Source organism: Anneissia japonica, unplaced genomic scaffold (genome assembly GCF_011630105.1).
Source record: "Anneissia japonica isolate Jap-2015-1 unplaced genomic scaffold, ASM1163010v1 scaffold724_len3256291_cov202, whole genome shotgun sequence".
In the NCBI taxonomy this organism is placed as follows: domain Eukaryota; kingdom Metazoa; phylum Echinodermata; class Crinoidea; order Comatulida; family Comatulidae; genus Anneissia; species Anneissia japonica.
This window is the reverse complement of record NW_022744966.1, coordinates 2,255,446-2,269,249: the sequence shown is the minus strand read 5'-3', so window position 1 is coordinate 2,269,249 and position 13,804 is coordinate 2,255,446. Positions and strand designations below refer to the sequence as shown.

Here is a 13,804-nt window from a genome sequence, read left to right as displayed (position 1 = left end):
GACCAGTGCAGCAGCGTGTTCTATCGCAATCTAAGTAGTAGATTCTCTAGGCCCTAGCTACATTTACCTTCGATAAAAAACGAATTATTTTAATCGCTAGCTAGCATTCTTCCATTTAACAAAATATTGTTTTCATTTTCATTAAAACGTGTGTATACTTTATGGACCTTTCTGTCCTGCTTTGTAGTTAGATCGCTCAATTGTGTTGTTTACATGCACTTCGCGAAAATCTAGCTTCGCAGTGTCAAATAAGTTGCTGACTTCTACACACTTTTTTATTTCGTCATCGTAAACATGTGCGCTCAGTTTAACAACTGGCGTTGGTGGTAGTTCGTTGAAATTGAATTAATAGCGACTATTATAGCAGAAATGGAAAAGATTGAATTGTCAATAAATAAATACAACAAATCTGATTTTATTATTAAGAAAAATATACATTGTCACTTTGAAAAACGTACCCAATCGGACTTTTTAAGGTTATTATTTGGTCGATGATGCAAAGGGCAAAGGTCATTGGTTATTTCGACTATTCGTAAAACGGACGTTTGCTGGGTTTTTACCCATAGTATTACAAATAATTTCTGAAAAACAGACTAATGAGACTACTTTGATGTTGTTGTTAGCATTGTTAAAGTACGTTGTTGCCAGCCAGAAGATGATAATGGTGGTACAATACAACAACGCTGGCTTAGATGCCTATGTTACGTAATCGTGTCCTTGTAATCCGAGCCGACTTTACTGTTAAGCAAAAATTTACCGTTATTCTAGTGAAGTTAAGTCACTTAACTTATGTGACTTAATTCCTTTATCTAGCTATAATTGAGTGGTTCACGTCAAACTTTTAACTAGTTAAGTGGATGTATATCTAGATAAAAGTTCGACGTGAACCATGCTATTATGTGATGTAATGTGAGATAATGCTTTGTAAGTGCTTCAGGTCTTTCATTCAGTATCTATTTTTGTAACTTTTTAGCAATAAGAACATGATAAATTGGATTGAATGTATTTGGTGTGAACACCAAGGATAACCTGAAATCTGAAGACCTATTTCCAGTCAGTGGTTCTTCTATTGGTGATTGGGAAACTGGGAGACAATCCCTTACTCTTTCAGAAAAGTGTACTGTGTTCATTGACACATGTACATGGATCATATTGCACACAGGAACAATGGATTAAATATCTCTTCTGAAAGCTTAGGCAGTGCCCTTTCTTTTAATTGTTACATTTTAGCCCTTCAGCTGAAATACAAGGAGAGCAGTGGATAAAATTGGCAGTTTATATTTCCTCTAGCATTTGTCCATGAAGTGGATTTCTTTGAAAGTCCATGCCGTGGACTACTTCAGGAGACAGTATCCTTGTAAGAGGTCCACTGCATCATTTAGACTAGTAGTAGTAACATCACAAAAGCAAGAGGAAATAAATTTAAAGGTAGTTTAAAGTATAGAAATTTGTTGATCTATTAAATAATTTCTCTAAAGTGTAAAAAGCTAAACTTCTTAAATTCAATTCTTTTTTCACAGGTTTGTCTATAGAGGGCGGTAAACATTATTCCCAAATAGTGAATGAAACTTTCAATGTCACAATGGCTGCTCTTGAGACGAGAGAATTTTCCGGTGTTGGTAAGAATTGATATTTTAATAATAAAGAATTAATTCAGATTCATAGATTTTACATTTAAAAACCTTTTTTTGTTTTTGAACAAAGAAACTATATCCCATGTCACTGGATTTTTTAGTCTATTCTTGTATGATGATCCCCAGTAGGGGGAGGTTGGCAAGAGGTATACAAGGCTAACAATACGCTTTTTATTGTATAGTTCCCTGAGTGATAATACAACAGTACTCTCTGTAGTTGTGTGCACTGTTTTCACATTGTGCTAACCATGGAGGTATAAAATAATATGTTTATACCTCCATGTACTAACATAGAGACTAACACACAAGTTAATACTGGTTAGAGAGAATCCACATTTTTTGACATTAGGGAGAATGTTAATGACATTTATTAGTGATTTCAATTTATGCAATGTAAGTAGCCTACTGCCCTAATTAATATGCCTGCCATATTTACTTTACAGGGATGTTTGTTCCCTACTTTGAATAATTACTTAGCTTATCTTTCATTTTATAGGAGTCGCTAAATACCTTATAATTATGTTTAATGAGGCAGAAATGGGAAAAATGATTGTACTAATTAATAAGAACACTTTTATTTTTTATATCTTGAAGTTATGCTATCATTTTAAACAATTGGGAGGGGAGGGTGAGAGGAGTAGGTTTATGAAAATATTGACAACCTGTTCATCAATATTTGTAGTCAGAAAACTGTAGTTGTTTTAATACCATATCCATGAAATTGGCCTAAGACTAGGTGGAAAACTCACAGGCTGGGTGGCCCCCACCCACCATAATTGCAACTTTGGCATCTGCACACCATGACATGTATATGCCTAACACAATATTATACAATTGAAATACTGTAATAAGCATTTATCAACATACTGTATCTACCAGGTCAAGTTCACCTGCTCCAATCACAGTGGAAAATGTAACTTCTGGGTGTTACTTAGCACATGGTATTTGTTGTGTTTCATGATTACCTGCATAGCCGGCTGACTGTCATGGGCAGTTACTCCCTACTGAATTTAAGAACTTTATTGCACAATTAAAGAGGGTCCCAAGATTCCCACAAGTTGCAGGAGTTTACTGGAAATCGGGACAGGGAATGTCAATCATAGGAAACATGAAATCTATACATTTATTGGCCCTTATTAGACAGATTTTATCACTTACTGTATTTAGGCCTGCCTCCCTGAAAGTGCAATGAAGTAATGAAATTTTCTGTCTGAAATTGCTCGCTTCGTGATTTCATGATAGAAAGTAACCGCAGCGAACAAAGCAGTGATATATGTTCGGAATTTGAAATCTACCATTTTCGAGGACACAATTGAATATCAATCCGTATTTAAGATTATTTGATTATAAAATAATAACTTTAATCAACTTTTTTCAATGGACCGTTTGCTGTGTTTGATTTTGCATTCAGTAGCTGTGTCTCAGCCAGTTGTTTTGCAGTATTAGACCTTTTAGACATAACAAACGATAATGGTACTACGGTAAATAAATGGAGTCTGGACTTAATTTTACTCCCTGTCATGTGGTCGATTCGTGCAGTGCGACGTCGCTAGCCGCTTGTGTTTACTTCCGCATTCACTAGCCAAAGATTTTTAATGTCTCAGCGAGTTATTTTGCATATCATAATTTGTATTTCAATTCAAATCAAATAAATATTTGATTAATGGAACTGGAATGGAAATCTACTTGTATAGCACCTTATACAATTAATAATACAGTACGCTATTAGTCCCAAAGCGTTTTTGAAGAATGTGAAAAAAAAAGAAAATAAGGAAACTAACCCATGAAGTATCCTAAAACTTAAGGCCAACTCAGACAGCGTCGGCCGACGCAGCCCGACCCGATTTATCGTCGGGGACAGTCTTAAGCCGTCGTGAGAAATATTAAACATGTTTAATATTCTAAGACTCAACTGCCCCGACGCACACCATCGCGTCTCCGTTTAACTCACACAGACCCGACGCGACAACAAATCGGGTCGGGCTGCTGTCTGAGTTGGCCTTAACTGGTAACAATTTACCAGACGAATCCCCCGATTTACATACACACTTTGGTCCCGTACCATACCTGTACTCATAAGCTACCAGGTGTATGTGCCATCAAGTCAGTCTGAAGGTCTTTATTCATGCTCCAAGTTTCACTTCCATCAGGGAGTTGTCTTCCATAGAAGGATGCTTTCTACACATGTTCTAAAAAAAGCAAGCTTGGTTTTCTTAATATGTTAGATTGCCAGATGAAAAAACCGAAAGGTCCGCTGATTAATCTCAGATATCCCGATGGCGTGCATTTCGATACTTGGAGTATGTATTTACTATCTTATTTGCCAGATGATGTGCAGCTTATTTAATTTTGACTTAAAATACAATATATCCATCTTGATATAATGACTGTGTAAAGAAAAATATTTTAAACACTGGATCCTGGAATATCCCAAATGTGTTTAGTAGCCTATTGTAGCCTATTTTAATATCCTAATTTTTTTTTATAGCATGCTAAAGTACTACAATGGTTGTATTCCTAAAGATGAAAGATTCAAAATAATTAATACAACTTAAGGCATGTAATAGTTACTCTTGTCTTATGTTTACCGTAATTGTAATTTGATGAATTAAAATATTTGAAATTTATTTTAATATATATTCAGTTCTAGTAATTTAATTGTTGAGATATGATATGTATGTTATGGTTTTTAAGGAATAACATAGCAGTGCAAGAAAAGCTGCATAATTGCACCTGCTCCAGAAATGTCAAAGGTCAACTCAGTATTACACAGTAAACCAAATAGAAAACAGCATAGAGCTGGTTTAATTATGTTAAATGACAGTCTATATTATATGGCCGATCCTGTTGCACACAGCACGGCATATGAATACAACTCATACAAAGCCGTTTCAGTTGGATGGTTGTTTCCCCGCCACCATGATTCCAAAAAAGGAGACAACAAATGGAAATGTATCACAAATGTTTAATCACTTAACATTAAATTAAATGCAGTTTGAAGTTTTTTGTTTTGTTTGACCAACTTTTTATAGTGTAATAAATCTAGAATACATGAATGACTGAATTTGTCTTTATTATTATTATGCAGTCAGTTATTGTGTTATTCATTGTATTACAGTACAAAAAACTTCCTCTTTTCACTGAAATCCAAGGATGTATACCATTTGCCTTCATGGTTAGTAGAGCATCTCAAAGGCAGGTCGAATCCTGGTGTGACAATATATTTTTGTCTATTTATCACTAGATATTTATCCAAAGTTGTCTATTTATCACTAGATATATATCCAAAGTTACTATTGTTATATAAATTATGCAGAATAATTAGCGAGTGATTTTGACAACTTGTAATAATCTTCTTTGTCATACAAATTAAATTTTTGCTTACAGATAATAAAATAAAAACAAAACAAAAATTAGTAATAAATATTACATTTAAATTTAGAAGGTAAAAACAATTATAGCATACTGTATAGGCCATTATGATAAATTATTGTGTCTTAGAAAACATTAAGGTAAATTTTGAAAGATAATTGAAAATTAAAAATATATTTAAAATTAAGCAACATCCTCACTTTAATAATATTAAACAAGTTAAAAATTAAGCATAGTTTTTTAATTGATTTATTCGTTATTTACTTAAAATGCATTGGAATAAAATGAATAAAGAAACCCTATAGTACTGTACAATACATTTACCTAAAAAGAATTTATAAATTAAAATCAAATCAAAGTATGTTAATGCGTCACTCAGTATTTGATATGTGTGATGAATATATTGACCCTTGTAATTTTTTATTTATTAGGTGACACTACATGTCTGTACTGGTGGCCTTCACAGACTGTGGTCTAATTGAATACAAAATATAAATAATTAACAACCTTAACTAATTATTGCACAATTAAACAAATAAAATTCTGACTGAAAAATGTTATGAAAATAAAAATAATTCTCAAGGTATTTCTAGATTAACCTATGCATATAAAAAAAAATATGAACCATAAAACAATAATATGAAAAAAAGTCTTAAAATTAATAATAGGAAAGTAATATATTTTTGTCATATAAATATATACGCCTACACACAAGTATCCATAAAATGTGGAGTTGAAAGTTTATTTGATTCTTTTTTATAAGAAGTTCATGCCAAAATCTCATGAATTCATTAATAAATTAGATACAGTAATGGCTGCTCTACAGTACGTTCTCCATGTATCATTCTCCATTCGTTGGTTCTCCACAGCCATTCCAAGCCTGTTTGTTTGACCCATATGACCTTATCACAATGTATTTCACATGTGCAATACATTTGCATGTGTAATGGGCCACACATCCTAGGCATGGCTGCCAGGCACGTCTGTGATTGGCTAATGTCAGATGAGGCTTGTTGCTGGGATGGTGGCACTTGGTGTGAGCTTTGTAGAATGCTCACAGCTTGTGTTGCCAGTATATTAGGGATCATCTGAGAAATTCATAGACAAGTGGAAAATACACATAAAGCTGATAACAAAGAGCATACTGGTAGGGAGCACACTCAAAAAGCAATTCACCAACACAATGGTGCGTTATCAGTATCAGCACAGTAATATCAAGCACAGTACCATATACAATGGAATATTTTTCATAGCAAAATGCAAACAAAAAAGAAGCAAACAACAAAGGCAAATTAGTGCCCAGCCAAAACATGTAGTGGTGTCATTGATTATGCATTCCAACATGAATATATGCAGGCTACATCATTATGTTGTGTGTCTGGTCTTGTGCAAAGACATTTGATACTGTATATCATTAATACTGCATATCCAATACATGGAGCAGGTATTTCTACTGTGTTATTGTGTATTATTATGGATGCAAATGTAGGATGTGATGAACAATGAAGCATTTTGTTTACTTGATTTTATGTAATATTACTAAACTATCTACTATACAATTTACTACATTGTTCCAACATATTATTGCATTCCTGCAATCTTATATGCATTGTGATCTTCATCAAACATCATTTCAGTGTTTTATAAATATCAGTTGTACGTAACATTGCGTTAACATTGTTTTTTTTTTCTCCCAGAGCCTATTTTGATAGTGCTCATTAAAAAATTATAAATATTTTTTTAAATCTAACCCATCAACTTTCAAAATTGTCATATTTTATTTTAGCTGTTATATATAATTCATAGGTTCTGTAAGGTGGAGTTGCTGATTTACAGTAATGGAATGAATTACACGTCTATGCTCATATTAAACTGCTGTACAGTTTAGTACTTCAAATATATGCTTCAGATATAATTATCTTCAGATATCTTAAGTCATTTAATGTCATACTAAGACTATGTATTTCTCTTTTTTTAGATTCCAAACCAACAGGCTTAGCTCAGGTGATGGTGAGACATGATCGCACAGAGTTCCTCCTGTGCTCTTTACAACATGGCCACCTTCACCAACAACCCCTTAACCTTTGCTTCTCTGAAGGTGAAGAGGTCACTTTTTTCATGGAAGGAAAAGGTATGGTTTTATTTGAGGTGTCAATAATTCCTTTTTCATTATCAATGAGTTGTGTTTCTTTCATGTTCCATTGTACAGGTGAAATGCTGGTGAGAACCCTAGCTGCTAAAAGAATAGCCAACTTGAGCATTTTGTATTGAAGTTGTACATGCTTGTAATCTAGGCAGTACAACAAAGGTGTTATGATCCTATGAACAAGGCCAATAATGTTAAGGCCTTAGAGGCATTTCTTGCAATATACAGTATTCTGTATAAATAGCCTATTTTATTATTGCAGTTAGCATGTTAACATAGACCTTATAGCACAGGTGGGAAAAGTGCGGCCCCCAAAAATGCATTATAAACCCTATGTGTGCGGCCCGCCGAACAACATTGGCTAGAAAACACCTTGTTTTGTAAGGCCCGACACCGATATCATATGTAAAAGTAACATTAAAACTCAGAATAAAGTGGTGTAGAAACAGTGCTTGGAGGTCTTTGGAAGGTCACTGGAAACATCAAAGTTTGGGTGCGGCCCTTGATGTTAAATCGAAAATTCACTTTGGCACTCCGACTGATTATTATGCCCAGCCCTGCCTTAAAGAATGCTTTTAAGAGCAGTGATTGTTTTATATTTGTGTAGGTATGGTGCATTTAAGTGGGTACCTTAGGCCATCCTTCAGTATGGATGATGGCGATCTGGATTACCCATCAATGTCAGAATCGGACTCTGAAGAAAGCCTTGGAAATACATCAGATGGTAAGTACATGACTTCAAGCACAAAATTATTATTGATAATAACTAGATGAAGATGCAATATGCACACATTAACTGGTGGAAGACGATTGCTATAAAATAATTGTAGATTAATTCAAATCCAAGCTAAAGACCTTTTTTCATCGAGTTTTTTTTATTAATTTAACATGACATTCTTATTCTGTTTTTTATGTACAGCACATTGAGAGCTTGCTTACTTGCGCTATATAAGAATAAACTATTATTATTATTATTATTATTATTATTATTATTATTATTATTATTGTTATTATTATTATTATTAATTATTTTAATTATTGAAGAAAGGTTTTATAAGGACCATTGTAATACATGGAAAGGGATTTTAGAATTTCTTAATTACTAGAAAACATTTCTAGAAGAGCAGTCCTTTCTAACTTACCAATAGATCTTATTATGAATTATGAACTATTTTAAAATATAAACACTGTAACAGAAACTTTTATTTTAATATTGAGAAAGTAAATCCCTAGCATACTGTTAAGTTAAAATAATTATTCACAAGATTAGTGAATGAATCTTAAAATATCATTGCTTTTGTAATGTTGATGTGATTATTTCTGGAAGTATTCTGGTACTGTTCAAGGAATACTTTGTATATTTACCTGCTTCTCAATTTTCAGAATTTGGAAAGGGAATTGTCTCTTTTCCGAAGATATGTATTTTTCATATGATTTTATAGAATTTATCTCAGATCTGGTCTCAAATATGTACAACTTCATCGATTTTTATCCCTGAAAACAAAATCACTAAAGGTAGGACTATTTAAAATGCCAATATTTTTCATTCGCTGTGATGTGAGTTTCGCGCTGATTTTCCCACAAAGGCAGTTAATTTAATGCAAGACAACAAGATTTTAAATGGGTGAGTTTCTTGTCCCAGTTTCTAAAATCATTCTAACATTTCATTTAAAATGTAATACTAATTTATCAATTCATTTTTAAGAATGGTTTTATAATCAGCTGCTTTTGTGAGTGTCGCACTGGTTTCCAACAAAAGCAGTTAATTTAATACATGGAAAAATATGGGTGAGTTTAATCTCACAATTTCAATGCCAATTCCCTTTTGAGAGGCATTTTCCAATCAACTTTTGACTTTTAACTTGCTATACTGTAGGCCTGTTTTTTCCCAAATGCTGCTTTATTTGAAGTTGTACATGTCTTAGGCCAGATTGAAATACAAGGGACATACACCCTTGTACTACAAGCACACTCATTTGTATTTCAGATGTACACACCCCACCTATGTTCTACTCAAGAATGCGAGGGAGAAATTTATACCATAAACCAAAACGGAAACGCCCAGGTTGGCGGGTTACGGAAAGCGGTAAAGATATCGGTCGACAGGAGAATGCAACCAAAGATAGGCATCCAAGATCACAAAACAGAAGCATAATGCACGGAAATGTAGAAAGACAGTGGCGTAAACGAAGGCGGCACAAGAAAAGGAGAATGGATGATGGAAGAAAAGGAGGTGGACAGAGCTCAGAAAAGGAAAGAGTATCAGAAACACCAGAAGAAAGGAATTTATCTCAAAGAATGGCCAAAGAGAGATCCAATGAAATGCAATCAGATCCTAGTAGAGTAATAAGTACACAAAAGAACACTGAAATATCTAGCACTTTGCCAAGTGAATCATTTACAAGGACTAATAATATGCCTGCCAATGTCCACCACCATGTGGATCCGTCCAGGATGGCAGCCATGAACATTAGCAATTTTTCTACTGCCATAGAGACACACATACGCCAGGTTTACCCACCAGTCTCAAACATCCGTGGTAGCATACATGGTCCTTCACCTTTGTTACTGCAGTCACAGAAAGCTCATGCCCACCCAATGCAGTCTGTCCCTAATGAAAGTAGTTTAAGACATAGTAGTAGTCAAAGTAGAATACCAAGTAATCACAGCTTACCCCCAAGTGTGCACACTCAGGCGCATCCATTAACCACAAGTACCGGGGAATCGAGTAGTCCGGTTATTGTCTCGTCCAAATCACTGCAAGTGATGACTGTGGATGCACCATCAGAGAGTATGGAAACTGTTACACCACAAATTGTATCAACTCAGTCGTTGGCACCTCGGACGGGCCTTACCCCAACAGACGGGAGCCCATCACCTCACCAGGGACAAGACGACAGTGCCTCACAGGAGAGGAATTGGAGGGACTTCCAAGCTAGGCTTGCAGATGAGGCCAGGAAGAGTCTCTCGGCGAGAGCTGAAAGTGAAGGGGCTGTTGAAGTTGTGGAAATTCCTGCAGGTAAGTAAATATACATGATACTAGTGAATAATTGTATTTTGTCTAAAATTTCCCTTAAGCTATTTGTAAATAGACTTAAAGTAGCTTAGAAATAGAAATTATACAATAGAAATGTTTTGTCTAAATTTTCCTCTTAAGCTACAGTATTTGTATATTCATTTAAAACATTTTTCAGTTTAATTACATTTTTCAATCAAGATGGACAGAACAACTTAAAACAAGAATACCTCAAATGTAGAGAATTTCAAATGAATATTACATAATTACATAAAACCTTTTAACCTGTTGAATGAAAGAAAGTACTAGTACGTTATGCATGATAACCTTAATGATTACATTATTACAGATGCAGAAAGTGACCAATCAGTAAAGCAAGAATCATTACCAATGGACATAAATCAACCAGGCCCTAGTCGTGACGTACCTATGCCAATCATCCCCGATGCTGTAGGGGTTGGGGGCGTGCTTAAGTACAATAATGAGGGACTTCCATGTTATTTTGACCTAACCTCTGGGGTAAGTTTCAAGGGATTGCTGTTGTTTCTATAAATTGGATAAAGTATAGAATAAGGTTGACAAATCTGATGTTGTCTTTAAAAACATGATTGCAAAGAATGCAGAGGAATGTTGAGTGGATACGAACTTGAATATGTAATTAACAGTCCACCTAAACATGATATAAATGCCTGTTTAGATTATCTGATATGAAACACTGCATAATCAATTTTTTAATGCAAGAGGATTATTATTTGGCTCTAAAACTAATGATTTTGGGTTTGTAGGTCAATTGATTTTAAGTATTTTTTGGCATTGATTTACTCACTATCACTTACTTACTATTTTTATAATTGATTGACCCTAATTTTATGAATACATAAATAAAACATTGACTTTAATTTTTAAAACAAATAAATGAACTATTGAACTTAACCAAAAAATTAACATTTTCATATAGAGTTCAATTGGATGAAACATTAATAAATTATAAATACTAAATGAATATTTAGTCTTATAAGATATGTCATTACAACAGCAGGCAATTCAGTTAAACCGCATTTGCAATGGCTTTATGATTATCATAAATCCTTACTTATTCAAAGAAGTACCATTACAAGTCTGGGGCCCTCTACACACATTTGCTTTCATTTTAGTCATTCAGTTTTTCCATTATTTGCTATCAAGAATAATCTTCTTTTAGAGCAGTGCTTGATAAAGAATGTATCCTGCCATACATCATTTACACCATATACTAACTCTCTTATTCCATGTTGCAGCCTGATGTCGATACAGTGCGTTTAGCTGAAGGTTACAATGTATTTATCAGCAAACGTAGGTTGGGTGACATCGAACAGGCCTCACGAGAATGTTCTCGAAATCCTTGGTCATTATGCATACGTCGTCTATTGGATGCATTTTTTGATCGTGAAACGCTTGCTATGGGTAAAGCGACTGATCATGGGCATTCCAAAAATCCTAATCGTCAACCACTTAACCAGGAAATCATCCAAGCGATTAAAGGTGAGCCTGCAAATATTTTTTATTCAGTTTCGATGATTTGTTCTCCCGACAAGTTTGGTTTTGTTTATTAAAAATATTGTATCTGGCTTTTTTTCGTTTTGGGTTATATAGAGGGCAGAAAGGCCTGTCTTTAAATTATTTAACATAATAGATATGTTTTAGTACAAGATTGTAAGAAGAATATAAAAACCAATTTTAAAATTTTAATTTAAATTTCTAGCTGAGATTGTACTGTATTAAAATATATCTCAATAGTGTTGTATTAAATTATATATCAATTCATATTATGTAAGATCAGCTTAAATCAAAACTTTAAAAGACAACAGTTGTCAAGATTAGTGTATGTACTACTTATCTTTTTATTAATTTGCAATTAGTTATTTATAATTCATTATCATTCAGTCTATCAATAGATTTATAAGGTGCATTTTGCATTGTCTCAATAATATTAGAATCTCAAGAGTTCAAGGTAATTTCAACAACATACTGTTGCTATAGAAAACCTTAATCCACTGCTAATTAAAGAAATGTTTACAAACCCAAACTTGCTTGGAGATCAGATTAAAAAGTAAAATGCACTTGATTTCTTGGTATTAATCCATGAAAGAATTTTAGATTTGTATGTGTTGTAACATAAATTGTTATCATTATTTGTATTTGTATAATGCATGTATATAGTAAATACAAACACTTGTAGCAGATAGTATTATTGCCGTAGTGCTGGGCCTAATATTCAATATTCACTACCCTCTACTTTGATACTGTTTTTGTAAGAGAACTGGACTTTATACATATAAATTTAGAGTGGATGTGTAGCTTGGTGGTTGAGATGCTTGTCTTCTAATTCCAGAATTCAGGGTTCAAATCCTGCAATGCTAATTAGTTAACCATTCACTAATTAATAATTTCAGACATGTGAGCAATGTCAATATTAACTTGAAAAAATTGAATGAACACTTTACCTGGGAAGTAACTAGAAACAACTATGAAGCACAAGTTTACAGCCAACATACAGCAAAATCAACATTTTTTTATTAGGTTCTACAGTATCTGAACACAATTACTAAAATAAGTACTTTACTAGACAGATTACTTTTTATGTGTTTTAAAATGCCTGTCAAAAATATGGAAAACCTTTAAAAATATTAATGAAATAAAGTAATAGCTACTAAAAGGATGAAATAAGCTAGTAACTTGTAATGATACAAGGATCAAAACATCTAAGGTTTCGCTGATTTTCAAACCTCTACATTACTACATACCAGCTTAAATTATGTACCAGTTAATCTGTGGACTATGCCAACGGTATTGTCTGTTAATTGGATGATTTTAGTTTTCAATTAAAAGGTAATAACTTGTGTAATACGAAGTATTCAATCCAAAAGTTTTCCAAAGTGTTTTTCTTTAACACAGACTATAACTATGTAAATTAATAATAGGCAAATTAACTGATCTGCTGTACATGGTACAGTATAAACAAGACAACTGAGAGCCTACTTAAGAACCAGCTTTTGTCCTATTGCTATTATTGTGATGTTTCAAGTGAAACATCTGTAAACTGATTCATTGTTAGTTGTGTCAGTGATCAAAGATCTATTCTTTCATTGAAATATACAGTCATACAGATTAAGGTTTATTTTTATTTATTAGAGCAATTTAGATGCTTTGCCACAAATGTGCTGTAAGCAATGCTGCATGGCATAGTAGTATTGCTTTAGTTTGTCAAATGTGCCTAATTTTCTCTAGTGTGACACAATCTTTATAGATAAGATCTACAATAAAGAAACCACTAGCCTTGATTAAGGATCGCCAAAAGTGAACACAACCACTCATACAGGGTCCAAAAAAAAAAAAAAAATAAAATAAAATACAATTATAAATTATACTAATTTACCAAATTCCTAGGCAAATCAATTTTTGATACTAACATTAATAATTTATTCACAGTCATTATATTATGTGCTATTGCTTTAAGTTTCTCCGGTGTTGCATTAGGGATTTTTTTTTCCTTAGTAAAATTAAACAAATTTTTCCAGGTAATTCTTATTGCTGCGAAGTAGCCAATTCATATTCTTGACAGCAATTTGACCTCTGAAAGGTCATTGTTTGTCAAAA

The 13,804-nt window shown here is 33.3% G+C and overlaps 1 protein-coding gene across 17 annotated transcripts in view; it reads left to right on the top strand.

The window, feature by feature from the left end:
* Positions 1-13,804, top strand: part of LOC117119776 (46 kDa FK506-binding nuclear protein-like) — a 49,559-nt gene that overhangs the window by 5,590 nt on the left and 30,165 nt on the right. For 16 of the 17 annotated variants that reach the window (XR_004447242.1, XM_033264673.1, XM_033264672.1 and 13 more), the window contains exons 2-7: positions 1,521-1,619; positions 6,985-7,137; positions 7,760-7,876; positions 9,140-10,171; positions 10,518-10,687; positions 11,446-11,689. Coding sequence is in view for 16 of the 17 variants with exons in the window: in XM_033264673.1 (XP_033120564.1) it covers positions 1,521-1,619; positions 6,985-7,137; positions 7,760-7,876; positions 9,140-10,171; positions 10,518-10,687; positions 11,446-11,689 (1,815 nt within the window). In the remaining variant the exon portion in view is untranslated. The remainder of the gene's footprint in view (positions 1-1,520; positions 1,620-6,984; positions 7,138-7,759; positions 7,877-9,139; positions 10,172-10,517; positions 10,688-11,445; positions 11,690-13,804) is intronic. The other variant, XM_033264680.1, reaches the window with a different exon arrangement.